At 40.4% G+C, this 26,245-nt stretch overlaps 1 protein-coding gene and 1 non-coding gene across 19 annotated transcripts in view; both read left to right on the top strand.

Moving 5' to 3' along the window:
• CCSER2 (coiled-coil serine rich protein 2) overlaps nucleotides 1–25,763 on the top strand; it is a 190,774-nt gene extending 165,011 nt beyond the window's left edge. For 6 of the 18 annotated variants that reach the window (XM_023763732.1, XM_023763733.1, XM_023763731.1 and 3 more), the window contains one exon: nucleotides 24,813–25,763. In XM_023763732.1, coding sequence (XP_023619500.1) covers nucleotides 24,813–25,631 — 819 coding nt within the window. In that variant the 3' untranslated portion in view covers nucleotides 25,632–25,763. Of the gene's footprint in view, nucleotides 1–8,713; nucleotides 8,799–23,790; nucleotides 23,960–24,812 lie in introns of all 18 variants that reach the window. The other 12 variants (XM_023763746.1, XM_023763744.1, XM_023763741.1 and 9 more) reach the window with 7 other exon arrangements.
• LOC111828209 lies at nucleotides 9,157–9,238 on the top strand. The gene has a single exon (XR_002832002.1). It is a non-coding gene; the product is annotated as a small nucleolar RNA SNORD121A (small nucleolar RNA).
• Nucleotides 25,764–26,245: the final 482 nt, after the last annotated feature.

Raw genomic sequence — 26,245 nt, 5'->3', positions numbered from 1 at the left:
AGTGTCCAGTCATCCAGTCATCCGTTCAACCAATCAAAGCATAATATGCTAATGATATGCTAAGGCCACTTAACTGCTCGCTATGACGTGCACTGACCACCAGGGGGCAGACAGTCAACTGGTCGACCAGTCACTCTGATGTGCACTGACCACCAAGGAGCAAATGCTCCGACTGGTAGGTTAGCTTGTTGCTGGGGTCCGGCCGATCGGGACTGAGTGAGATGTACTGGACACACCCTGGATCCCTCCTGTGGTCCCTCCCCAGCTGGTCAACCTCCCACGTCCCTCCCCAGCCCCAATTGTGCACTGGTGGGTGGTGGGGACCCTCGGCCTGGCCTGTGCCCTCACACAATCTGGGACCCCTTGGGGGATGTCGGAGAGCTGGTTTTGGCCCAATCCCGCAGGCCAGGCTGAGGGACCCCACTAGTGCACGAATTCGTGCACCGGGACTCTAGTTTAAATTATTTTGGAACATTTACTGTAATAACAAAGATTTTATTTTTTCTTTTAAAAGTTACACTTGATTCTTTTTTAGCAAGAACCCAACATATTTAAACAAGATATTGATTACGGGGATGGAGAGATTCAGTGGGACTCTGGCAACATCTAGTTTGTCAGGTGGTGATTTTGGGAATCAAAGCATGTTATATTAAAAATATTTCCCAAGTTTAGTGTAGGTTTTGTTTGTCTTTTTAAGTCTGGCTAAGCCTTTGGGAAGATTGAAAGTAATGATCTGAGTACTTGTTCTTCACCATTCCCTGCAATATCTTGGGACATTTAAATGCCCTTCTTGACACTCTCCTACTTAGTTGAGGGTTATAGAATGTGTCTCAGAGATTTGTGAGGCACATGTAACCATTTCCTGTGACCATTTCCTGGAATAGGAGGAAGAAATCTGGCTGCAAGGGAAGGCAGAGGATGGTGGAGGAGAAAGGTACTCCCTGTAATACTTGGGAATGGCTATTTAGGATGTGGAAAGAAATAGGAAAAAATAGACATCGCAGGCAGAGCCTTTCGGAAGAGGGAGAGTGGAGGCCCATTGACAGCAGCAGAGCAATGGAATGTGAATGTGTTGGACCCAACATAAGTTTTCATAAATTTTTTCCTAAGAATTTTGGTATCACCTAATTGCTGCAAATAAATTTTTAAATTCAAGAACCAACAGGAATACGAGGATGAAATAAGGTATTAGAACAGGGAAAGGAAGAAAAGCAGATATCCACTTACTTACAGATATTTGTGCACCCACTCTATTCCGGGCACTGTCCTAATCTAAGAGTGTAAGATGAGAAGGGTGCACACAGGCCCAGGCCTCAAGATGCTTACAGAAACCTCCAGTGGGCCGAGAATGGTGTTACTCTCACTCTCTTCCTGCATGGAAGAAACTGGGACCAAGAAGTAAATTGTGCAACTTGGATACAGCAGTCTGAGGCCAGAAGCAGGCTTTCTGACTTGTAGGTGACGTCTTAGTTGCCTGCCTTTGAGTGGCAACAAGAGGTGAGAAGGGTGCAGGAAACAGGAGGAAGGATCTGAGCCCGGGAAGGAGGACTCGGGCTTGGTCCAGTGAGAGGTCATGATGACAACTGACTTTCCTAAAACCCAGCTATCTGGGTATATGCTCTGTGGTAGAGATGTCAGCATCCCATTGTGATAACCCATAGAACATCCCTATAGTTTTAAAATTTTATCTTGAAGATAAAATGAAATGTTAAGTATTTTATTTTATTGTTAAATCTTTATTGTTGAAAGTATTACATAGGCCCCCCTGTTTCCCCCATTAACCTCTTCCAGCCCACTCTGGTCCTCCCCCTCCCCCCAGGCCCTCACCACCTCACTGTCTATGTCCATGGGTTATGCATATATGCATACAAGTTCATTAGTTGATCTCTTCCCACCCTCCCTCCCCTGCCTTCCCTCTGAGGTTCAACAGTCTGTTCATGCTCCTCTGTCTCTGGGTCTCTCTTTGATCATCAGTTTATTTGGTTCATTAGATTCCACATAGGAGTGAGATCATGTGATACTTATCTTTTTTATGTTGTTTAGTATCCAAGTTTTTGGGAAATTTTTCTGTTACTGATTTCTAATTTGATTAGGATAATTTCAATTCAGTATAATTCCAATTCTTGTATGTTTGTTGTTATTTGTTTTGTGGCCTAGACTACGATCTGTTTTTTGGTCAATGTTCTGTGAACTCTTGGAAAGAATATGATCGTTTGCTATTGTTGGATGGAGTATTCTATAAATGTTGATTAGATTCAGATTGTTGATGGTGTGCTTGAGTTCTGCATCATTGCTGATTTTATTGTTTAGTTTTATCAATTATTGAGAGAAGGGTTGCTAGACTCACCAACTATATTTTTATGGAATTTCTCCTAATTCTATTAGTTTTGTTTCATGTATAGTTCTTTAGTTTGGTGCATACACATTTAGGATTGCTATGTCTGCTTGGTATATTGGTCCTTTTATCATTTTATAAGGTTCCTCTTTGTATCTGCTAAATTGCTCTGAATCCTTTATTTGATATTAATATAGCCACTTTTGCTTTCTTTTGATTTTTCTTGCATGGTATATCTTTTTTATGTTTGATTTTAAAATACCTAAATTGTTATATATAAGGTGAATTTCATTGACCATGCATGTAATTAGGCCATGATTTTTTTCATTCACTCTGCTAATCTGCCTTTTTAAAAAATATATATTTTTATTGATTTCAGAGAGAAAGGGAGAGGGAGAGAGAGATAGAAACATCAATGATGAGAGAGAATCATTGATTGGCTGCCTCCTGCATGCCTCCCACTGGGGATCGAACCCACACCCTGGGTACATGCCTCTGCTAGGAATTGAACCTCCTGGTTCATAGGTTGACACTCAACCACTGAGCCACACCAGCCAGGCCCAATCTGCCTTTTTTTTTTTAATATATTTTATTGATTTTTAACAGAGAAGAAGGGAGAGAGATAGAGAGTTAGAAACATCGATGGGAGAGAAACATCGATCAGCTGCCTCTTGCACACCTCCTACTGGGGATGTGCCCGCAACCATGGTACATGCCCTTGACCAGAATCGAACCTGGGACCCTTCAGTTCGCAGGCCGACGCTCTATCCACTGAGCCAAACTGGTTAGGGCACCAATCTGCCTTTTAATTGATGTCTATACATCCTTTATATTTAAGGTAGTTATTGATGATAGGGCTTTGGTCTACCGTTTTATTTATTTTTGTTTCCTTTCTCCTTTGTTTTTTTTTCTCTTTTTTTGCCTTTCTGTATGTTACTTATACCTCTTTTAAAATTGCATTTTGATTTATACTTAGTGTTTTAAGTGTATCTTTTTTATGGAAATGTTATAGTTGGTCTAGGTATTGTTATATAGTTTCAAAGGTTCATAAAGAACAGTAATAACACCAATGAATCCCCAAAATAGTAATTAGTAAAAGTTGATGATGCTAACATCAAAAAGACAATTTGCAACCTGGGAGCATTCAAACCAAAACATGGAATGGAGTTCAGAGGTATCCTATATAATAAAAGGCTAATATGCAAATCGACCGAACAGCAGAACATCCGGTTGCTATGACATGCACTGACCACAAGGGGGCAGACACTCAGCAGGAGCTGCCTTCTGGTGGTCAGTGCGTTCCCACAGGGGGAGCACCGCTCAGCCAGAAGCCAGGCTCATGGCTGGCGAGCACAGTGGCAGTGGCAGGAGCCTCTCCTGCCTCCACAGCAGCGCTAAGGAGCAGCGAGCTGAGCAGTAAGAAGCAGCAAGCTGAGCGCTAAGGAGCAGCGAGCTGAGCGGTAAGGAGCAGCGAGCTGAGTGGTAAGGAGCAGCGAGCAGGTGGGCAGTAAGGAGCGAGGGGTCCGGGACTGCAAGAAGGTGCACTGGGCCTCTAGTATTTTTATAAAGCAGCTTATATAGTGAGAAAACAGTGGCTGTTTATTCTCCACAGTGATTAGTTATATTAGAATTTTCAGTGGTTACCTCATATCAACCTTGGGAGATAGTTCAAATTTTAGTTATGATTTCCAGAGGTATAAGCAAGAAATGACCCAGGTCAAGCTAATCTTGCAAAATAATCAAAATTAAACTTTGTTTATAACACTAAACTGGTTTTGTCTGCTCAGATAATTTTTTTAAAAATATATTTTATTGATTTTTTTATAGAGAGGAAGGGAGAGAGATAGAGAGTTAGAAACATAGATCAGCTGCCTCCTGCACATCTCCCACTGGGGATGTGCCCGCAACCCAGGTACATGCTCTTGACCGGAATCAAACCTGGGACCTTTCAGTCCGCAGGCCGACGCTCTATCTACTGAGCCAGACCGGTTTCGGCTGCTCAGATAATTTTTAAGGCTGGTCTCCATTTGTTCTGTTTTATTTTATTTTAATAATGTATTTATATTTATGTAGTCTACTAAGTATGGAAACCCTACTTTCCTTTAAGTCCCTTCCTCTCCCCCATATAAGTATCTTAAACATTTCCTATACATTCCTTAAGATCCATGAAAGACAGTGTTAAAGCCAGATGAATGGGGTCGGGCTGAGTCCGTGGTGTGTGCAAATGTGTGAATTACTAGGCTACCTCTTTCCTAGCAGCACCTTGGAAGGGTGCAGGTTTTACTGGAGACCTTTTTGCTTTTGCTTTTGTCTGTGCCCATTGGCATTTCTGGTTGCTGGCTTCTCCGTCACCTAATTCAGGATACACTAGGCCAAAAGAAAACCCAGGAATTATCTACCATGTTTTTCCTCAGATTTAAAGGTCCCTGACTGGTCTGTCTCCTTAGCATCACCCTTCAGAGCTGTATGTTTGTTCTATACATAATATCCAGGGCTGGTCACTATACTTGGCAGGAGGAAAAGTGATCTGTTTCATCCTGTGCTGGTACTGCAGTCCCTCTTCTATTAAATTTTAATCACCGTGTGTTGTTTCTACTCTGTGAGTCACTTATCAAGAAGCTATAGTCCACACCAAGAAAAGTAACAAAGCTATTCTAAGGGTAGTTATGTGTACTAGAAGAATAATAATAATATTTATATCAACATAATGAACAGATGGAGAAAAATGCCCTGAGACAAGCATCTGCCAAGAAACATGGGTGTGTATAAACTAGAGTGATGGTTACTGTAAGTAGGACAGGGAAAAGCTTTTGAAAATGGGTTTGATGTGTAGGGAAGTGGAAGAAGTCATTTTAAGTGGTAGAAATAAAATGAATAACATTCTTTGCTTTTCAGGCATAAACTCAGGTGGCAACTGTTCAGTCAGCTTAATGAATGGGCGCCCACTGGCAGTAGCAGGCAGAGCTGCTTAGTTCACCAGGTTGTCTCTCTCTCCTTTTTATGCTCTGGCCTCTCTCAGAGATCCTGACTTGTTGGTCTTGGGGGAGTGAAGATGGATTGTCATGTTTTTGTTTTTTGTTTTTAAAGATTCTTTACTGCTTTCAGTATGTGTCCAGGCCTGATGGATGTTACAGCTTCATCTCTAGATAAACATAGTAACTTATTTTAATTTCATTTAAATTTACACAGTTATTTAGAGTCTGCTGGGGGCTGGGGCTGTTGGGCAGAGGAGGGGAACGTTTAGCATAGATAATGTGTTAAAAGGAACAACTAAGTCTAAAGTGGATTGTTTTAAATGTCCTATAAAGAGAGTTATAAAGTGAAAGGATAGCAATGATTCTGGACAAGTGAAAATAGGGACAGATATTTGAGTAACTGAATTATAAGAACTAAAGAAGTTTTTTAGAAGGAGTCATTCTGCCTTAGTCTGTTCAGGCAGCTGTCACAGAACGCCATGGACTGGCGGTTGATAAATGAGAGAAGTTCTTTCCGGCAGTTCTGGAGGCTGGGCGCCTACGGTCAGAGCACCAGCAGCTCAGTGTCTAGTGAGGCCCATGTCCTGGTTCTTCGACAGGGAGCTCTTGGGGTTTCTTCTATTATAAGAGCACGGATCCCATGTCGGTGGGCTCCGCCCCTATGACCTGATCATTTCCCAAAGGCCTCACCTTCAAACCATCACACTGGGGGAATAGGTTTCAACATGTGAAATTTTAGGAGGCACAAATATTCACTCTACAGCACATCCCAAGCCTGATCTTACAAATGAAGAACCGAGGCTCTCAGAGGGGCGCTGGCTTTCTCGAGATTGGAGGGTTTAGGGAAGACCCAGGACAGCCCCGTGCCTGGGCCCAGCGAGCTCTGTTTCTGCAGGCTCCAGAGAGAACCTGTTTCTGTGAGAAGGACTTTGACTGCTGGGTTAGCTTATGTACAAAACCCCTGCCTACAAGTGCATCCACCCAGTATTGTGGGTAGAAGTTGGCCCTGATGAAACTCATCGGGAGGGTTGAGGACTAGTTTTGTCTAAAGCTTTTGAACCAAAACATTTATGAAACAGCACAATAGAGTTTTATCAGGTAATATCTATGGAGAGTTGCCGGGGTTCTTGTCCCAGCATCAAGAAGGGTTCAGGAATCTGGAGAAGGCTGTGCGTAGATTAATAGAGAGTCCGGAGATGAAGCATAATTTTGAAAGGCATTTGGGGGTCAGAGGAGCCTAGTTTAAAGGAAACTAGGATCTAGGATCTAAACCAGGGGTCCTCAAACTATGGCCCTCGGGCCACATGCAAATACAAATATTGTATTTGTTCCCGTTTTGTTTTTTTACTTCAAAATAAGATATGTGCAGTGTGCATAGGAATTTGTTCATAGTTTTTTTTTAAACTATAGTCCGGCCCTCCAACGGTCTGAGGGACAGTGAACTGGCCCCCTGTGTAAAAAGTTTGAGGACCCTGATCTAAGGTCTTAGGTCTAAGGTCTAAGGTCTCTTCATCCCAGGACCCCATGCTTTTTATTAACACAAATTGTCCTGAGGCGAGGCAGAGACATACACTTGTACAGAGTCCATTGTCAGAATGGGGGAATTAGCCTTGGGCTGTTCAGGTGTTTGGTCAGTAGGAGGCAATAACATGTAGATTAAAATGCCTTTTAGCTATCTAGCAGCCAAGCAATAATCCCTTTTCAGGTTTGGGGAAATGCCTTCAGCCATTGCCAGATTCAGCCCTGCTGTCATGCTGGAATTGGTCTCCTTCAGAGAGTGCCTGGGGTCATCACCCTATTAAATATTTTCTAAGCTATTTTCAGAAACATCTATGGTTAATTTATGAAGAAAGTAATAATTTTTAAAAAATGGATGTGTATTTACTAGGATATTCTAAAGGTCATCAATTCTATTTAGTAACTTATAGCTGTTTTTTTTTTTCCTTCATCAACATAGAATATGGGTCTTTTTTAAAAATAGTGGATCACTTATGTTATAGCGAACAATGTAGGATCGCTCTGAAATTGAAAGTATCTGATTATACTGAACTGAGCCAGGAATGTTACTGATACAGAGGGGCAAACAAATTGTTATTTGGATTAATGTTCTTGAAATGTGTAAACACCAGTAAACTACGTTAGTAATCTTCTAATAACATTATTTCTATAACAGATTAATTGGTCTGAAACATTATGCATACTTTCTTTTGCAAATTGAACTGGGTATGATTTATAGGCTCATTTTCCTTGGTGATAATGTTTCAATAGTTTTATTTATTGCTATGCTTCAGTCAGGGAGGAGGCTAGGAAGAGGAAGACATGAGACCCATCTGGGTCTGTAGCCAATCGATGGGTCCATGCTGCCTGTCACTCTCAAGCCAATTAAGCAGAGACAGAGTTCAGTCATATATGAGCACTTACTCCAATCCTGCCCGCATTCTGGGAGAGCAGCTCTTCGCAGGCAGGCGGTCTGGTTCCTGCAGCAGAGTTGTTCATCTTCCCATGAGGCTTGGCAGCTCCAAATGGGGGCCGGGCTGCACTTCCAGCTGAGCTCCCAGGTCCGGAGTGGGGCTGCCAGCCAGGCTAGAATCAGAACAAAACAATCACAGTTAACAGAGCATGATTACTATTCCTTACAATTCTAGCTGGTTCCCCAACATTCTATTTCTGCCCCTATCAGCTCTATTTGTGTGACATTGAACAAATTCTTTTTTAAAGACTCAGTTTTATCTGAAAAGTGAAGAAATTTAAGTAAATGACATTCAGATGTATTCTACTTTTGACAATCTCTATTAAAATAAGTAAAACTAAGAAACCACGGGTCACTCAGATTAAACAGCATGCGTGTATAACTGGCCTGCATGTCAAGTTCTTGATGTAGTGACTCTCACGGCATCCTCAATCTTCTTAATGCTGCGTTGGTTCTGCTGTCTTTAGCTAATGGTCTTTATCTGCTAATCCTCTGAAAACCTATGACTTAAAAAGAAGTACTAATTTTTGTGAGGTAATTTTTTTATTGCCTGATTGATAATTGATGTTTTGTCTCTTTGTTTAACACCTACAGTTTATCTCCCCTTTTAAATGCTTTCATTGCTTGCAAAACTGGGATATGCTACTTTAAAAATAGATATATGAAGATAAATGTAATGTGTGTCAGAAAGAATATTTTATTTTTTGTGTATTAAATACAAATATTAGAAGAAAATATTTTTTTTCTTAAAATATATGAAAAACAAATCAGTTTGGAATTGTGTGTTTTTTAGTAATTTGAGCTGCCTATATTAAAAAATGAAATCTGTCTTCTCAGAAACACTATTGTGTTTTTTTTTTTAAGTATGACTGGTTTCTCTATTTTTCAGTTCCCTTTTTTATTATACCTCCCTACCCGTCTCTCTCTACACAGGGTGGGTATTCTGCTCCCTCCTTCTCTCCTTGGCAGGGCTCCTTCCAGGGGACCCCACGGACTGTGCCACCGCACCGCAGACAGAGTGAGTCTGTGTCTCTCACTCCTCTCCCGCTCTTCTTCCCTCCTGGTATTTCCCTTCTGCATGCTCTGTCCCTTCCCAGCACCGCCCCTCCTGCTCAGTGACCTGCAGGCATGTGCTAAGCCAGCACTTCCTGGGCTCTCCTCTGGATTATGGTCCTTGTCCTTCCACTGCATGTAAATAGACTTCTACTTAGAGCCTGCAGAAAGCTATCCGACTCCTGTTTATTCTAAAGCTGTTAACACCTATTGCCAGTGGCCCTAACCCTGCCAACCTTCACCTGTCTCTAGTGCATTGTGCTTTCTCATGGCCTGGATATATGTGAATAAGCATTGTTTTGACCTAGTTCTGTTTAAGATGTACACTGTCACAACAGTGTGTTCACTGCCAAGCACATGTCTGATGATTCCATGTGGAATTCAATGACCCTGAGTTTTCTGGGGGGGAAATTATGCTATTAGCAGTGATATAATGAACAGATGCATACTGTTTAGGGAACAGGCATACCAGACCATTGCACATTTCTTTAAATATTTCCTAATCAAAAGGCTTTGATTACTTTTCACTGTCTTCTAAAAGAAAAATCTTGTAAATCAGTTTTCAAGGGTGGTTTTTAACAATTAATATGTCCTTTTAATTTATCAGCTGCTTACAAGTACAAAAGAAATGGCTTTTGAATGTGCATGGTTTACTAACATTTCTAATGTGACTTAAAAAGATTTGTTTACATTAAATCTGCTTTCCAAAACATTGTATATTATTTTACATTGTGTACTTAAGTACATCTGGTAAGTTGGTTATATTTTATCTTTTTTGAAAAGTCACCCAAAAAAGCTAATGTTAATGAAAAAGATATAAATATTGTCACTTTCATGCCTTCTCCACAGATTTACCCTGATTTGTGATTCATATCAATTTTTTCTTAAATTACCCTTATCTATGTGATGTATTGAAGGGCCAAAAGGGAGCAATTTTAAGCAATTAAAATGTGATTTATTAAAATAATTTATTTTTTAATTAATCAAAATTATTAGGAATCAACATGAATTTGAGACAATGTTGAAATTTATTTTTTGGCTCTTTGTTTTAAAGATAAATAGAATAGAGAGTTTGTATAGGCTTTTATATCAAATATTTAGTAGCAAGTGAATTTGTTTAGTGGATGCAGCAAAAAGAGGAATTTTTCTTCCTCCTCTTTCTTTTACATCTCTTACCATCTTTGTAAACCCTCCTTTTTTGCCTCTTGTATCTTCAAGTAAGTTGCTTTCTTTTCTCCTCTATTTAAAGATTTTTTGTTCATAAGGAATTATTCTAACTTGCTAGTGAACTACTCTGAATTTCAAGTGCAGTTACAAGTGAGACTGTATTTTGGGCTTGTAGCCAGTAAACAGCATGGGTGACAGGTTGACCTCAGGTTAACACGTGACTGAATTTACTGAAGGCTGCGTTTAGCCTTGTTCCTTTCTCCCACCACGCTTCTCCCTGTTCTCCTTCCCTCAGTAGCTGCAATATGGGAGTGAAATTTGAGGTTTAATTGTTCTGTATTACAAATATTTTAGATTTTTTAAAAAAATGTTTTTCGGAAACATCCATGTCACTAGTTTCTTATTTGTATAGCTTTAGAATTTTCTTGTCCCTCCATTTGCAAATGCTTCTCCCTCCTTTCCTATCGGGTGTAGAGTTGTCATTTTCATTTCCAGCTATGAAGGAGCACTGTCGTGCAACACCGCTATCAAAACCTGTCTTTCCAGCTTTTCTAGAACAAACCTCCTTTGTAGCTCCAAGTTAGTAAAAGAAAGTGTAGGTTGTCCGAATGTGGCTGTGTGAGCCACCTAGGAGACGGTACCTGTGCACGGGAATCTTTCCTGGCCTGCGCAGCTGCGAGAACTGGCCCTGGACGCTCGTGGAAAGTGACCACTAGACTTGTTCTTAACTTTCCGAGAGCTGAGCTAGAAATGATCCTTTCGAGGAGAAATAGGCTCTAGCCTAGTACACAGTTTTGAGTTTACCCTGAGAACAGCTGAAGCAATTAAACAATAAAATCATTATTTTTATTTTTTAATGATAAAATATAGAGAAAGAAAAGGGTATGGAATTATGGAAGCAAATCCAGTGTTTTTTCAGATATTTCCTTTTCCTACACTAAACATTCAGTGAAATAATATTTGTCTCCACATTTAGTTAATATGGGATTCCTAGTGCTGATTTTTTTTTTTTGGATAGTTCTGTAAAGGATGATAGATAGTTGAGTGAGTTTGCCTACATTATAATGTTTCATTAATACATTCTTTCTGATGCTCTCTTGAACATCAACTTAAGTGAACTGCCTTTAATTCTAAATGTAGAAGCCAGGTAGGGTTGATTATTAGTCATCAGGCAATCTGTTTTGGCTCTTTTTAATGTAGAGCAACAGTAGACTTTCCCTCACCAGAGTGACTAAGTTGGTGGAGTGTTGTCCTGTGCGCCAAAAGGTTGCCAGTTTGACTCCTGGTCAGGGCGCATACCTGGGTTACCTGGGTTGCAGTTCAATCCCCAGTCTGGAGGGCAAATGATTGATGTTTCTCTCTCACATCAATGTATTTCTCTTTCTCTCTCTCTCGCTCCCTCCCACCCCTTCTCGATAAGCATGCCCTAGGATGAGACTTTAAAAATAAATAAGCAAACAAATAGTAGACCTTCCAGCATAAAAAGATAGCCTGGTCGCCATATGCAAAGTGAACAACTCATGTTGACAGGGAGTGTGTAGCTCTAGTCACTCCAGGAAGCTGCCCTAGCCAGGGATGCCCTTGGCCGAACTTAAGAATAATTCTGGAAAAATGGAGATAAAAGGGAAGTCCTAGTCTTCGAGTATTTTTTTTACTTTCTCGAGACATTTTGACTTATATTTCTTTTCTCCAGTGTGTCACTAGTCTCAAGGTGAGGATGTTTGACCTCCAGTCTTCAATGAGAGCTTTCTCTGGGCCAGCAAAAAGCATCTCCCTGTGGGGTCCTCCTGTCTCCTTAAGCACCTCAGCTTTTGTCCAGATCGACTTGGCTGGCATTGGGCCAGCTGCTCTAATTTCCAGCTGTCTGAAATCAGAAACAACAGCGAACCTACCGCACAGTGGTAGTTAACAAAAATCATTCCTTTTGGCAAGTAAAAAGCCTTAGTGGTAATCTCAAATAGCATTTCTTGCTAGAGTATATCCTTTTAGGAATACATAACTTATTCAAAAAGTTTATTTTGAAATAATACCAACTTTTTAACATGCCTAATATGACTTCTGAAGTTTTCTGTTTAACACCTTGCTTGAAAAAATTTAGAAATCTTATCTACTTGTAGCTTATATGTGCAATAACTGAGATGGGAAGAAAAAAAATGTTTTGAAACGCCAAAAATCACATACATCATGTTTATGTCTTAATAGCCCAGCAGATTTTTGTAATGCTGCCTGATTTCTAAATTTATATTATAATAATAACTAACTGTATTCACCAGAACACCATGAACAATGGTGATTATATTATCTAATATCCTCCTCCTTCCCTTATAACCTTCAGGCAGGGCTCACTCCCTTTTTGAAAAGCAACACTTTATTACAGCCCAGTGTGTATTCCCTGAATGGAACTGTGCATTCAACACTCAGCACATTGTGCATAAAGTTGCCATTCAGATTAAATATTCTCCAAGTAGTACTTTCTCTTAGGACATCTACACTCATACTTTCTTCTCAATTTTTGTTTTGTTTTTTTCTCACATAGTGTCATTATGTGAACATTTTTTACATAGTTAATATTTCTTGAAAACATTTTAATGGCTGCATGACATTATATTATCATGTGGATATACTCTAATTTATTTAATAGTTTCCTGTTGTTGGGCATTGGTATTGTCTCCATTTTTCCCTATTAATAGAGATACTGTTGCAATGCAGGCCATTCTTGCATATAAATCAGTGTCAGCATCTCTGTACTTCAGTAGGTTTCTAGAGGACGTTCATTAAAGGCTCGCCTTTCTAGAGACACTGATGTGTTGTTTAAGGTGGGCGTTAACATGGCTCAGAGTGGCTTCACCACGTGACTAACTTCACATATGAGAAGTGCATCAGTTTTCATGCTTTAGTGAGAAGTTAGCTTTAGGAGTGACTTTTCATAAAAATAAAATATTTTCCAGTGAAATGGAATCTAGGGTAACTCAGTAAAAACGGAACAATTGCATTTTACAGTAAGCTACTTCTTTGAAGTGCAGTTACTGTAGAATATCGTTCTTTGTTCATTTTTGCAGCTAATTCAAGTGCTGTTTAGTATTGGTTAATTGACTAGAAATGTGCATAAAATTCATGTTCCAGGAGGCTGTCCTCTAAGCTTAGGCATGAGTTCGTTTCCGTCTCGACACCTTGCAATTATGAGAAACACAGCGGCTGCCGTTCTCTGTGCACGCCTCGTAACAGCTGCTCTGCAGACCGTGGGACGCTCGCTGTGTGTGCTGTGCTAGTGCCTGCGTATCCCGCTCTGGATCAATGGACCGTGCATATTGGTCAGACCAGGGAATTGTGCTATTTTGAAGTTACTTAGTTTTGTTTTCTGAACTACTTTGCATTCCAAAACTAGATTCGGATGGTCCTGTGTCTCAGAGATATGAAAATTAAGCATCTTATACTGATTGTGCCTGTGTAGTAAATGCTTACTTAAGTCACTATTATTCACTGATAGTTTTTTTTGGGGGGGGGGGATTTTTTTTAATTTTTAACTTTTTATTGAATTTATTGGGATAATACTGGTTAACAAAATTATACAGTTTCAGGTGCACAGTTCTACATATCATCTGTACACTGAAGCAGTTAACTGATCAACTTGGAAGAGCCAATGAATTTATTTTAGAATTTGTTTGTTTATAATATATGTTTATAAATCAGGTATCTCTTCTAAGCTCTCTGATAGGCGAGGCACCATTCTGAGCTATAAGGAAACAAGAGCATTCCTGGTTTCCAAGAAGCCTGGAGGCTGTGAGTGGGTTGTGTGGATTCTAGAGTGGAATTCATTTACTCTGCAGTGGTCTCCCTCATCTTCAGGGGATACATTTAGAAACCTCCAGTGGACGCCGGAAACCGTAGATAGTGCCAAACCCTTATGTATACACTATTTTCCTTCCTATACACACACACCTTTTCAACTTAAAGAGGATGCACTCTATGGTTCTCTTTGGCATATTCGAATTGCCAGCATCACTACCTTGTGCTTTGGGGTATTATTAAGTAAATTGAGGGTGACTGGAGCATGAGCTCTGTGGGGCTGTGCACATGGGTCTGAAACAGCAGGGCTCCTCAGTTACTATGGCAGGTGGCACACACAGCGTCGATGTGTGTGGACATAGGGTGGTTTACATCCCGTGGGTCTCCGGAGTGAGATTTCATCAGACCACTCGGAACAGCACGCAGCTAAAAACGTATGAATTGTTTATTCCTGGAATTTTCCATTTAATGTTTTCAGACCATGGCTGATCACAGGTACCTGAGACCACAGATACCTGAACCTGTAAACAAGGTGGGACTATAGTTAGACCAGGGACTCGGTCGTGTCTCCATCTCTGCAGTGATGTGTGGCGCCTCACTTACCGTTTAGGACATTATATTTAAGACATACACGAAGGTCAGATTATGCTTTTCTCAGTCTAATGTAGCAGCAGTCATAAAAGTAAACCAACAAATAATGAGTTGTGTTCAGTTTATAATGTGGAAGACAAATTATTAAAAATAATTTCTATTTTCTTTGTAAGGGATTACATGTAGCTAAACCTTTTTAGATCTTTGAAGTATGAATATTAAATTGTGTCAGAATTCTTTTGAATATTTTATTTGGAAAAATTCTCCAAGTGATTCCTTTTAAGTATGAGAACTTTTATAGACACTGTTCTGTGGATATGAATATTTATTTGTGTTAACTTGCAAGAAAATATAACACTTGAGCAAGAAAGTATAAATCTATTAAAATGTTTTCATTTCATACCAACACGTTAAGGATGCCTAGAAAAAAACAAAGGCAGAGCAGGTACTGTTGGCTGCTACCCAGCCCTGGCAGTTCCTCGGGGTGTATGTGCTCTCTGACACCATTGTCCTGTCTCTTTCTTGTCTCTGCTCTCCCATTACGCCTTTGGCAAGGAGTTGAGAAGTTAGTCCATTACTTCTCTGACAAAGCGTGGTACAGTACAATTTCAGATTCTCCTACCACTGTCCTCATTGTCATTCTTGTGTTTTTGTTTTCCCCCCAGTTTGCATGGTGCATGTCAGAGCCTGCATGAAATTATAGGCATGTTACAGATGGCACCATTGCCATCTTTCTTTAAACCTTTAAAATGTATTTAATATTAATAATAAATGTGTATGTACCAAGAAAATAATGTTAAGCAATTCCTGTTTTCTGTTATGCAATAACATTATGACACTTGAGAACATTTCCTGCTTTCTGCCTTGCAGACTTAGACATCTTTTTACTCTTATCGGGACTTGATGTGTCTAACTGCCATTTTATTATTATTGGTGACTTTAGAATGTTTACGGAAACTAGTATGAGTATTCTTTCTTATGGTAATGCTAAAAATCTTGGACTAGTATGAAACGGTGAAGGTGAAGTTCTTCTTAGTGATGAGTGCTAATTTACCTTTCCTTGTATTCAGTGTATTTTTTCAAGTGGGTCACTTGAAACCACTTTTCCCCAGAAATACTGCTCCGCAATGTGGCTTGAGTTTGAGAATTATCCTGTGTAGTATAGATCAGCTAAGAAAGAAATAGGGCACTATTCAACACCTGAATGTTGGTATTGAATATGCCCACTGAGTTTTTTAAATAATCATCTGGCTATGTTGCATATTCTAAAAGTCTGTGAACTCTTTGGAATTACCCAAATAGCACAAATAATAAAGTTTTAGCACTGCATTTTAAATTCTCTGTGGTACAAATTACAGGTTTTGCCATTTGATAAAGTGTGTGAATTTGGACATGTTACTTAAGTTTATTTAACTTCAGTTTACTTATTTACCAAAAGAAAACATGACCTTTCACCTAGGGCAGCGGTTCTCAACCTGTGGGTCGCGACCCTTTTGGGGGTCGAATGACCCTTTCACAGGGGTCGCCTAAGACCACTGGAAAACACATATATAATTACATACTGTTTTGTAATGAATCACTATGCTTTAATTATGTTCAATTTGTAACAATGAAAATACATCCTGCATATCAGATATTTACATTATGATTCATAACAGCAGCAAAATTACAGTTATGAAGTAGCAACGAAAATAATTTTATGGTTGGGGGTCACCACAACATGAGGAACTGTATTAAAGGGTCGTGGCATTAGGAAGGCTGAGAACCACTGACATAGGTCTTGTGATAATGAGAGACCAGATACAAAATGAGAGTCTGGCTGTCTAGCCTCGGAAAGAAGGAAGCCCTGTTCTCAGCCCACAGCATATTATTCCTCAGGTGTTTGTGAATGTCACCATTACTGCTTACAATTACTTGATGTGATGTAGATATTGTTATCATCCTAATTTTATAAATCATGAAATTCCATCTCAGAGGAGTAAGATAATTCACTCAGCATCTCACACATAGTAAGTGATAGACTCGGGATTCAAACCCAGATCCATCTGACTGTAAGAGCTAACTCAGTGATTCACTGTGTGTTGTGCTGGCTCTTAGCCATATGTAGACTTTTTCTAAATGGGAAAGTGTCTTGCATGTCCTAACTCTGGTGCATCTCCAGAGAAGAGCCTTGACTCCATGTCATATAACATATAACTGCTGTGGACTTAAAACATTTAGGCGTGACTGGCATTATTGAAACCTCTTACTCAGTAGCAACTAATTTATTACTATACTGCTATAGAACTTGCCTTTTTTTTCAAGACCCAATTACAAAAAGATCATGGCTTAAATTCATCATTTTCACACCTAAATCATAAATGACATTTATTGAGCATATTTGATGTGCTAGGAGGTCTTATGATAAGTATTTTACATGAATATTATGAAATGTATTTAATTATTAGAAATAGAAATAGCTGAATGCTTGTTAAGACAATTTTCACAACTCATTTTATCCACAAATATGTAGTCTCCAAGTAAAACATACTTGTGGCTTGGCTGGTGGGCCATTATGAGAAGTGCTGTGTTCAAGTTCAAAGATAATCTTTACTGCTGTCCTTCTAATCATGAACCACTAAGCTAATCCTAAACTTACTTAAGGTAAATGTTTTTATAATTATTTTTTTCATCAGTGTTGTTTTTTTTTAAGCTTGTTTTTATTTGATTATTAGTGCTGCATCATTGACCTAATAGGGAAGTATCATTTTGATAATTTATTATCAAAGAAGTAATTCTTTTTTTAAAAATATATTTTATTGATTTTTTACAGAGAGGAAGGGAGAGAGCTAGAGAGCTAGAAACATCGATGAGAGAGAAACATCGATCAGCTGCCTCCCGCACATCTCCTACTGGGGATGTGCCCGCAACCCAGGCACATGCCCCCGACCAGAATCGAACCTGGGACCCCTCAGTCCGCAGGCCGATGCTCCATCCACTGAGCCAAACCGGTTTCGGCAAAGAAGTAATTCTTGTATATAACACTCACTAATAATTTATTAATTTTTCTAGAAAATATATTTGTGCATACATCTATATATATGTGTGTGTGTGTATATATATATATACACACATATATATATACACACATATACACACACACACACACACACACACACACACTGGGGTGGGCAAAAGTAGGTTTACAGTTTTATAGACAAAAAGGCATGCAGGTTATGATTATTAACTCTGCATTTCATGTACTCACAACTGTGAACCTACTTTTGCCCACTGCTGTATACAGTATATATTTCCTACTAGAGGCCCAGTGCACGACATTCATGCACTGGGAGGGGGGGATCCCTCAGCCCGGCCTGCGCCCTCTCACAGTTCGGGACCTCTCGAGGATGTCCACAGCGGGCCTAAGCCGGCAGTTGGAGATCCCCTGAGGGGTCCTTAATGCTGCCACCACCACCTGGTGGTCAGTGCGCATCATAGCGACCAATCGTTCCACCCTTCGGTCGATTTGCATATTAGGGTTTTACTATATAGGATTATGTGCCAAATCCTAGGGATACTAACTACAACAACAAAAAATGAATAAAGCCGGAAGCTCCTAGTCTCTAGTTATCTTTGTAAACATACCAAAATAAACATTTAAAGATGGTCACTGAAGATGCCTAGCAATCCCTTGCACAATTAATTACCCAGTAGTGCTTGTTGCTAGCACTCTTGACCTTGACACTTGTAAGCATTGCTTCTGAAAATTCTCAGAATAGTGTGCTGAAGTGCATGTTTAAGTAAAGTAAGACTGAACGTTACTGGGTCCAGTTAGAAGCACTTGGCTCTGTAAGTCTAGGGTGGGTCCACATTTTAAAGCTTCAGTCACCAAGGACCGAGTAATGAAGTTCTACTTGTTTGTGACTCTGGGCGTTTCCTGATGGCCCCCTGTAGTGGGGTTTTTTTGGCCTGGAATCCTGTGGGCTGAGGCTGAAATGGTGGGCAGCTTCCCCCTAAGGCTTTTGTTCTTGTGCAGGGCAGCAGCACTCATCTTGCATCTCCAAAGCCAGAAATCTGCGACTCAGTTTAAATTCCTCCTGAGCAGCCTCTTACCTGTCCCACCTTCAAAATCTCTTCCAATCCTTTCCAGTGTTTCTGTCACTGTCCTAATGTTAGACCCTTACCATTCACCCCGGCTGCTGGCAACAACCTTGCTGCCTACCTGGCTGCGCTGCTTACAGTCTCATCCCCTCCCCTACATTCCTCATGGATTCCACCAGTGACATTGTAAAATGCACATCGGATCTTAATGATTCTGCTGCTCACAGTTCATCATCTCTCGTCACCTGCTGCATAGGTCAGACCCGCTTAGCCTGACCTGAGTTCCTTTATGAGCTGACCCTCGCCTACACTTTTCACCAGACGGTGCTCTCCAAATTCAGTCTGATGGTTTGAAGTTACTAGAACACCCCGTGTTCTTCGTTTTCCTCTGTGCCCTACCTGGTCCTCCACACACTGGGCCCTCTTCCCTCTGTGTCTACTTGGCAAACTCCTACTCATCTTAACACTCAGATGTTTGCGATTCTTGGATGCCCTCTGAGACCTCTCTCCTCAGGCATGTGTTTTGTTTTTGTCCCGTGTTGTGCTGGAGACATGGTCTCATCATTTGTTTAGCCATCTCCCTCCTGAGGCCTCTCCACCACAGGAATAGCACTGTGCTCGGCTCCATCATCTTTTCCTACACCGAACAGTGCATGACACATCATTGACATTTAAAAAATGGATGAATGGTCTTTAATATTCCTTCCTGTTGGTCTTTTTTTTTATTTAAGAAATAGATTTATTGAGATATAATTTACACATTATAAGTGTATAGTTTTTTTAAAAAAATATATTTTATTGATTTTTCACTGAGAAGAAGGAAGAGGGACAGAGAGCCAGAAACATCAATGAGAGAGGAACATCAATCAGCTGCCTCCTGCACACCTCCCACTGGGGATGTGCCCGCAACCAAGGCACATGCCCCTGGCCGGAATCGAACCCGGGACCCCCCAGTCCGCAGGCCGACGCTCTACCCACCGAGCCAAACCGGTTAGGGCAAGTGTATAGTTCTTTGACTTTTTTTTTTAAATTAAATCTTTATTGTTCAGATTATTACATTTGTTCCTCTTCCCCCCCCCCCATAACTCCCCTCCTTCCAGCACCCACCCTACCCTCCGCCCTCACTCCCCACCCACTGTCCTCATCCATAGGTGCACGATTTTTGTCCAGTCTCTTCCCGCATCTCCAACACCCCTTCCCCCCCAAGAATAGTCAGTCCATTCCCTTTCTATGTCCCTGATTCTATTATAATCAACAGTTCATTCTGTTCCTCAGATTATTTATTCACTTGATTCTTAGATTCATTTGTTGATAGATGCATATTTGTTGTTCATAATTTGTATCTTTACCTTTTTCTTCTTCTTCCTCTTCTTAAAGGATACCTTTCAGCATTTCATATAATACTGGTTTGGTGGTGATGAACTCCTTTAGCTTTTCCTTATCTGTGAAGCTCTTTATCTGACCTTCAATTCTGAATGATAGCTTTGCTGGATAAAGTAATCTTGGTTGTAGGTTCTTGGCATTCATCACTTTGAATATTTCTTGCCACTCCCTTCTGGCCTGCAAAGTTTCTGTTGAGAAATCAGCTGACAGTTGTATGGGTACTCCCTTATAGGTAACTGAGTTTCTTTCTCTTGCTGCTTTTAAGATTCTCTCTTTGTCTTTTGCTCTTGGCATTTTAATTATGATGTGTCTTGGTGTGGTCCTCTTTGGATTCCTTTTGTTTGGGGTTCTATGCGCTTCCTGGACTTGGAAGTCTATTTCTTTCACCAGGTGGGGGAAGTTTTCTGTCATTATTTCTTCAAATAGGTTTTCAATATCTTGCTCTCTCTCATATTCTGGTACCCCTATAATTCTGATGTTGGTACGTTTGAAGCTGTCCCAGAGGCTCCTTACACTATCTTCGTATTTTCGGATTCTTTTTTCATTTTGCTTTTCCGGTTGGGTGTTTTTTGCTTCTTCGCATTTCAAATCTTTGACTTGATTCTTGGGCTCCTCTAGTCTGCTGTTGGGAGTCTGTATAATATTCTTTATTTCAGTCCGTGTATGCTTAATTTCTAGTTGGTTCTTTATCACAGCATCGAGGGTCTCATTAGATTTCTTGTAGATCTCAATAAGTTTATCGGCGGCTTTTAGACAGTTCTTGAGAGACCTTAAAAGTGTGGTTCTGAACTCAATATCCTCCCTTGATAGTTTTGTCCTGTTTCTTTGTCTCAGCATTTTTTATACTTTCTTGGTGCACCCCCTAGTGGTCTTTGTGTGCAGTCTTGTTGTAGTTAAGCCTTGATTGTTGTAGTTAATACTAGAGGGATTTGACCTCCAGGCCGACTGGATGTGAGAATCAGCTGTGTCTGCCTGTTGGTCTTATTATTCATGAAAATATGGATATTTCTTTTTATATTTAAATTTATTCTAAAGTTGTCTGAGAGCATAGAAACAGTAGTGAGAGTGGGCAAGGTGAATTGTTAACATTTTGCCTTTATATTGATAGATTTGAGGATTTAGAATTTGGGGAGGTGGTACTGCAAGCAGCAATCTATCAGGACACATCTCTCTTTTGCTTGCTGGATGCTAAGGGGCAGCATGTTCAGCAGCCCAGTCCTGGGTGGGAACCAGCTCTCCACAACCTCCCACACATCAGGCGCAGGTCGTTTCCTCGGTCCTTGCTATAGTCATACCTTGATCTTGTTCTAGAGACTTTTTTAATTAAATTTTTATTTTTAAATTACCATTGACATACAGTATTATGTTAGTTTCAGGTGCACAACTCAATGATTAGACATTTATATAACTTACAGAGTGATCACCCTGATCAATCTAGTACCCATCTGACACCATACACAGTTACTAAAATATTATTGACTGTATTCCCTATGCTGCACTTTAGATCCTCACTAGAGGCCCAGTGCATGAAAACTCATGCACTGGAGGGGGGTTCTTCAGCCTGGCCTGCCCCCTCTCACAGTCCGGGAGCCCTCAGGGGCCGGAGGCGACCCGGCGATCAGGGGAAGGCAACACTTCTGCTGCTGCCACTGCCGGCAGTGCAAGCCTCGGCCGGCCCTGGTTACCTGAGCCTCGGGCAGCCCTGGGCAGCTGGGGGGCTGAGGGGACTGGGCGCCGCCATCTTTGAGGGCGTGGCAGTCAATTAGCATATTCCCTCCTTATTGGCTGTGGGCACCGCCATATTTGAGGGCGTGGTAGTCAATTAGCATAGTCCCTCCTTATTGGCTGTGGGAGCCACCATCTTTGTGACAGTGAGGGTCAATTAGCATATTCCCTCCTTATTAGATTAGATAACTGTCATATAGCTACAATTTGTAGTTCTTAATCCCTTCGCCTTTTTCTCTCATCCCCCAGCACCCTCTCTCCCCCATCTGGCAACTAGCAAAAATGTAAGAAATGTTTTTCTTTACAAGAGTAGAATTATTTTCCAAACTAGTTTTCAATTAAACAATAAAGCAATACATTTATTTTAGGATAGGGAAATTATATCCTACCACTTTTAGTAAACCAGAAAATCTACATTATTCATTATTCAGAAACCACTGATTTATTTAATGTAACCAAGTGATAGTTTAGACTTTTTAAATGTAATTGCTCAATCTTAACTCCTCTCAGTTAAAAGACTTAAAATTTTATTTTTAAAAAACTATTTTTCAAGTTCTTTCATATTTGATGTGGAGCTTCATTGCATTTAATATAAGCAGACATCGTTTTCGCTGCTGTATTTCCATTTAGTTCTCTGATAAGTACTAGTCAGTTGGATAACACGAGTAATCAGAACAGTGCAAATGGATAATCTATCTACAGTTCACACTGCCCCTTTTCTGGAGAGTTGATTTTCTTAATGTATTACTTCACCTTAATTAGAAAAATCATACCTTTTTATGCTTTTAGCACATATTTACTATCTTTTTTTCTTACTGGCAGTAGACATATTATGATGAAGGCATCATTTTTTAAATTGTTACTGATATTTTCAAAGGTCTTAGTTGCTTTAAGATGTTTAACTTGAAACTATAGTTTTTAGGGTGAAAGGGGAAGGAAGACAAAGTCATTCAGTTGCTTTTTTCCTCTTTGGTATATTTTCGTTTGCCTGACATGGTCCTGCTCTCCACTTGTACGCATTTTTCTAGAGTCTATGACCACATTGGCATGGTCTTTTTCTCAAGGAAACCCCAAGGAGAGTCTTTTGAATTAGTTACATGGTGATTTTAGTACCTTCATTCTTCTTTTTTTTTTAGAACCTTCATTCTTGAAGAACAGTTTATTCATCTCTATGGTGATTGATTGTGAAAATGCCCACTGACTTTAAAGTCTAGGATATTTCACTGAAAGTAAAAACTGAGATAGCTTATTTATTTTAAACATTCTCAAGTAAGAGAGTTTAATATAATATATTCGTATAGATTAATTTTGAATAGTCATTGTCTTGATTTTATTATTTTTTAAATAGCAAGTCAGCCCTTTGCCATCATGGCCTCTACCCACCCTGAGTCAGTGAGCTTGTTCCCGGCCCCTGGTAACCCGCCATCACCTAATCCCCGGTGGCTGACCCTACGCCTTCACTCAGTGCTGGTGCAGGAGGTGGGAAAGCAGCAGGATAGGTGATGCAGCATGACATCAACAGGTTCACCCCTTCTGTGGAGAAGTTAGAAATATTGTGTAGGTTTGTTTAGGGATTAGCATAGTTTTAAAAGTTATTTTATTAGTAAAAAATGGTCCTTTAATTTCATGTTTCAAAGCCCCATGCCAGACTTTTTGATACTTTGAGCCCACATTATTTAATAGAAAGAGGTTGTGTGTGTGTTTATACCAGGGGTGGGCAAACTTTTTGACTCGAGGGCCACAATGGGTTCTTAAACTGGACCGGAGGGCCGGAACAAAAGCATAGATGGAGTGTTTGTGTGAACTAATATAAATTCAAAGTAAACATCATTACATAAAAGGGTACGGTCTTTTTTTTTTTTAGTTTTATTCATTTCAAACGGGCTGGATCCGGCCTGCGGGCCGTAGTTTGCCCACGGCTGGTTTATACATTTGTAGCAACCCCCCTGTATCAGGACAGGAACAGTAGGCTCTGCCCCATGTAAACTACTCTTTAGGCCATTGAAAGAAAACTTTAAGATTCATATTTCTTTGCGAATGCACAAAAGTAATGGAAGTAGCACGTTTCCTCTGATTGTATAGAATCTTAACCACACAGTGAGCTCCAGGAAAAGTGTGTGCAAGGTACATGGGCCTCTTGAGAACTTTGCTATTGTAGGCTTCTGAGCTTTAGTTCAAGGTACAGGCAATTTCAGATTTGCTTAATCTCAGCCTTCATTCCAAAGGCTGATCATTTTTAATTTTGTTGAGTGGCTGTTCGCTCGTGGGGAAGGCAAACCTGCTTTCTGCGTGCCGGCCATAGCAGAATTGCAGCTGGTCCCTCAGATGGCAGTGAGACAGACAAATAGGGGCGAACATATGTGATTCTGAAACATCTCAGCAAGAACATTAAAGGTGGGTTAGCATTAGCTAAGTGCATTGACCTATTTTTTATCTTAATTCTAAACCTTATTTGCTGGTAATTTTAATTCGTGCACCTTGACACTTTTAAAGGAATTCTTCCTCTCGTCAAGTGTGATAAAGTGGTGTACCGCTTTCCTTTTCAAAAAATCTTAAGAATTGGTAATATTATTTTGATTGTGAAAATGCCCACAGTCTAGGATATTTCACTGAAAGTAAAAACTGAGATAGCTTATTTATTTTAAACATTCTCAAGTAAGAGAGTTTAATATAATATATTCGTATAGATTAATTTTGAATAGTCATTGTCTTGATTTTATTATTTTTTAAATAGCAAGTCAGCCCTTTGCCATCATGGCCTCTACCCACCCTGAGTCAGTGAGCTTGTTCCCGGCCCCTGGTAACCCGCCATCACCTAATCCCGGTGGCTGACCCTACGCCTTCACTCAGTTACTATCTGGATGCTTTATGGAGATTAAAACAAAGTGCCATGCAAGTCCTCTGTCAAACTCTTATATATAAAGTTGTAAATATGTAATGAATCAATTGAGGCAGGAATCTTTTTTCAACAATAAATCAGTACTTTAAAGATTTTTCTTTCCTCCTGTTTGATTTTGAATCTTGTTTAGTGTTTACTGCCTGTATCATTTTTGTTTGCATTATCATTCGTTAGTGTGTCTCATGAATTTAGTTGAATGTTGCAATTTATTTTTTAATTTAAAAGAATCTCACATACTTCTTATATTAAAACGTAGTAAGTACCAACACAGCCGAATTGGCACTTATGTTAATTCTAGGAGGCATTTCTAAAATGAGTTGTTGCTAATGTTGTTTTTAATTTTAATAGCCTCAAGTACTACAGCCTTCCAGCAGCCTTGCCAGACCCACAGACCACGCCCAGGGAAAACTAACAAAATGGCAGCATAGCGAGGACCACAGTGAGCTCGCGGGCCAGGGCGCCCGTCCAGGGGCCGCATGCCGGGATGACAGCTTTGCACATGACTCGCAGCAAGAAGGCAGCGGTAGCCTGGAAGGCCAGCCTTTCTCCTCAAGCCCGCAGCTCACTGAGGAGGTGGCTAAGAGTGCGCCTTTGGCAGCAGGCTGGGACATGACCATGGATGCTCCAGAGCCTTATCATTTGGCAAGTAATCCAATGAATGACATGCAGGTGGTACCCACTTCTTCTCAAACACTTACCCAGTCGAGTTCAGGAGACCAGGCTAAGAGAGTTGGAAGAAACCAGTCTTTACCAGAGGACGACACATCTCAGCCCAAATCCTTGCAGCTTTTGAAGCCATCCATCTTGAGTTCTTCGGTACCTCCTTCAGTTTCTGAATCATCTCCAAGTAGGACTCCCACCTGTAAGAACTCACCAGTAATGGCACCATGTAATTCAGCAAAAATTCAGCTAACATCTAGTCAAACAAATCTTGCAAATAATCTAAATCCACGAGCATCTAAGCTCCGCCCTCCTTCTGGCTCTTTCAAACAAAAACAAATAATCAACCCCCGACCAGAGCCTCAAAACTTCCAGGCCAAGACAAGCATCCCAAGGCCATTAACAAAGAGAAAAGAGATCATGCAGAACCCAAATGGCAATTTGAATTCTGGGGATGGTTTGTCGTATAATCGGTATTCTCGTCTTCCTAAACCAAAGATACACTAAGTACATAGTCATCACCTGCCAATTTGTCTTTTTAAAAAAAATCTGTAATAGCTTTACATGCAGTTTGCTGCCATGGTGGAGGTTCCATTAAAAGCTTGCAAATCTTAAAATATTAAAATGTGGAAGCTTCTATTCGTTTGGGCTCTTCCATTTATATCCTGGTCGAAGCACATAGCAGTGAAGTGTATTTGTCTCAGATGAACATGAGCGTTTGCTTTCCCATCTCAGAGGCCCACAGAGGCTCTCACCCTGTGACCACTGCTCGCACACCAGAAAAGGCCCAGTCCGCCACGTAGCAGGCAAGACATGGGCTTCGTGCCCCTCGTCCTCTTACGGTCTGGACTGATTGTGGTCAGAACCTCACTCTTTTTCACTTGCCCTCTTGTGACCATGGTTCTTCTTTTAAGTAAAGATTTGGTGGTAGTGGGAGGCGGTAAGTAGTCTGTAAGCAGGGTTCTGGCCAGTAATTCGTAGATTAAAAAGGTCTATATGAAAGCTCTATGATGGACAAAGGAGACCCTGCCTTCCGTGGGAAGCTATGAGTTCTATCTTTCTTTGCTAGGATCAGTAAGCTGCTCTCAATATTAACTTACCAAGTACCCAGGATAAAATGT

This window comes from Myotis lucifugus, unplaced genomic scaffold (genome assembly GCF_000147115.1).
Source record: "Myotis lucifugus unplaced genomic scaffold, Myoluc2.0 scaffold_299, whole genome shotgun sequence".
NCBI lineage: Eukaryota > Metazoa > Chordata > Mammalia > Chiroptera > Vespertilionidae > Myotis > Myotis lucifugus.
This window is presented reverse-complemented; position numbering and strand designations above follow the sequence as displayed.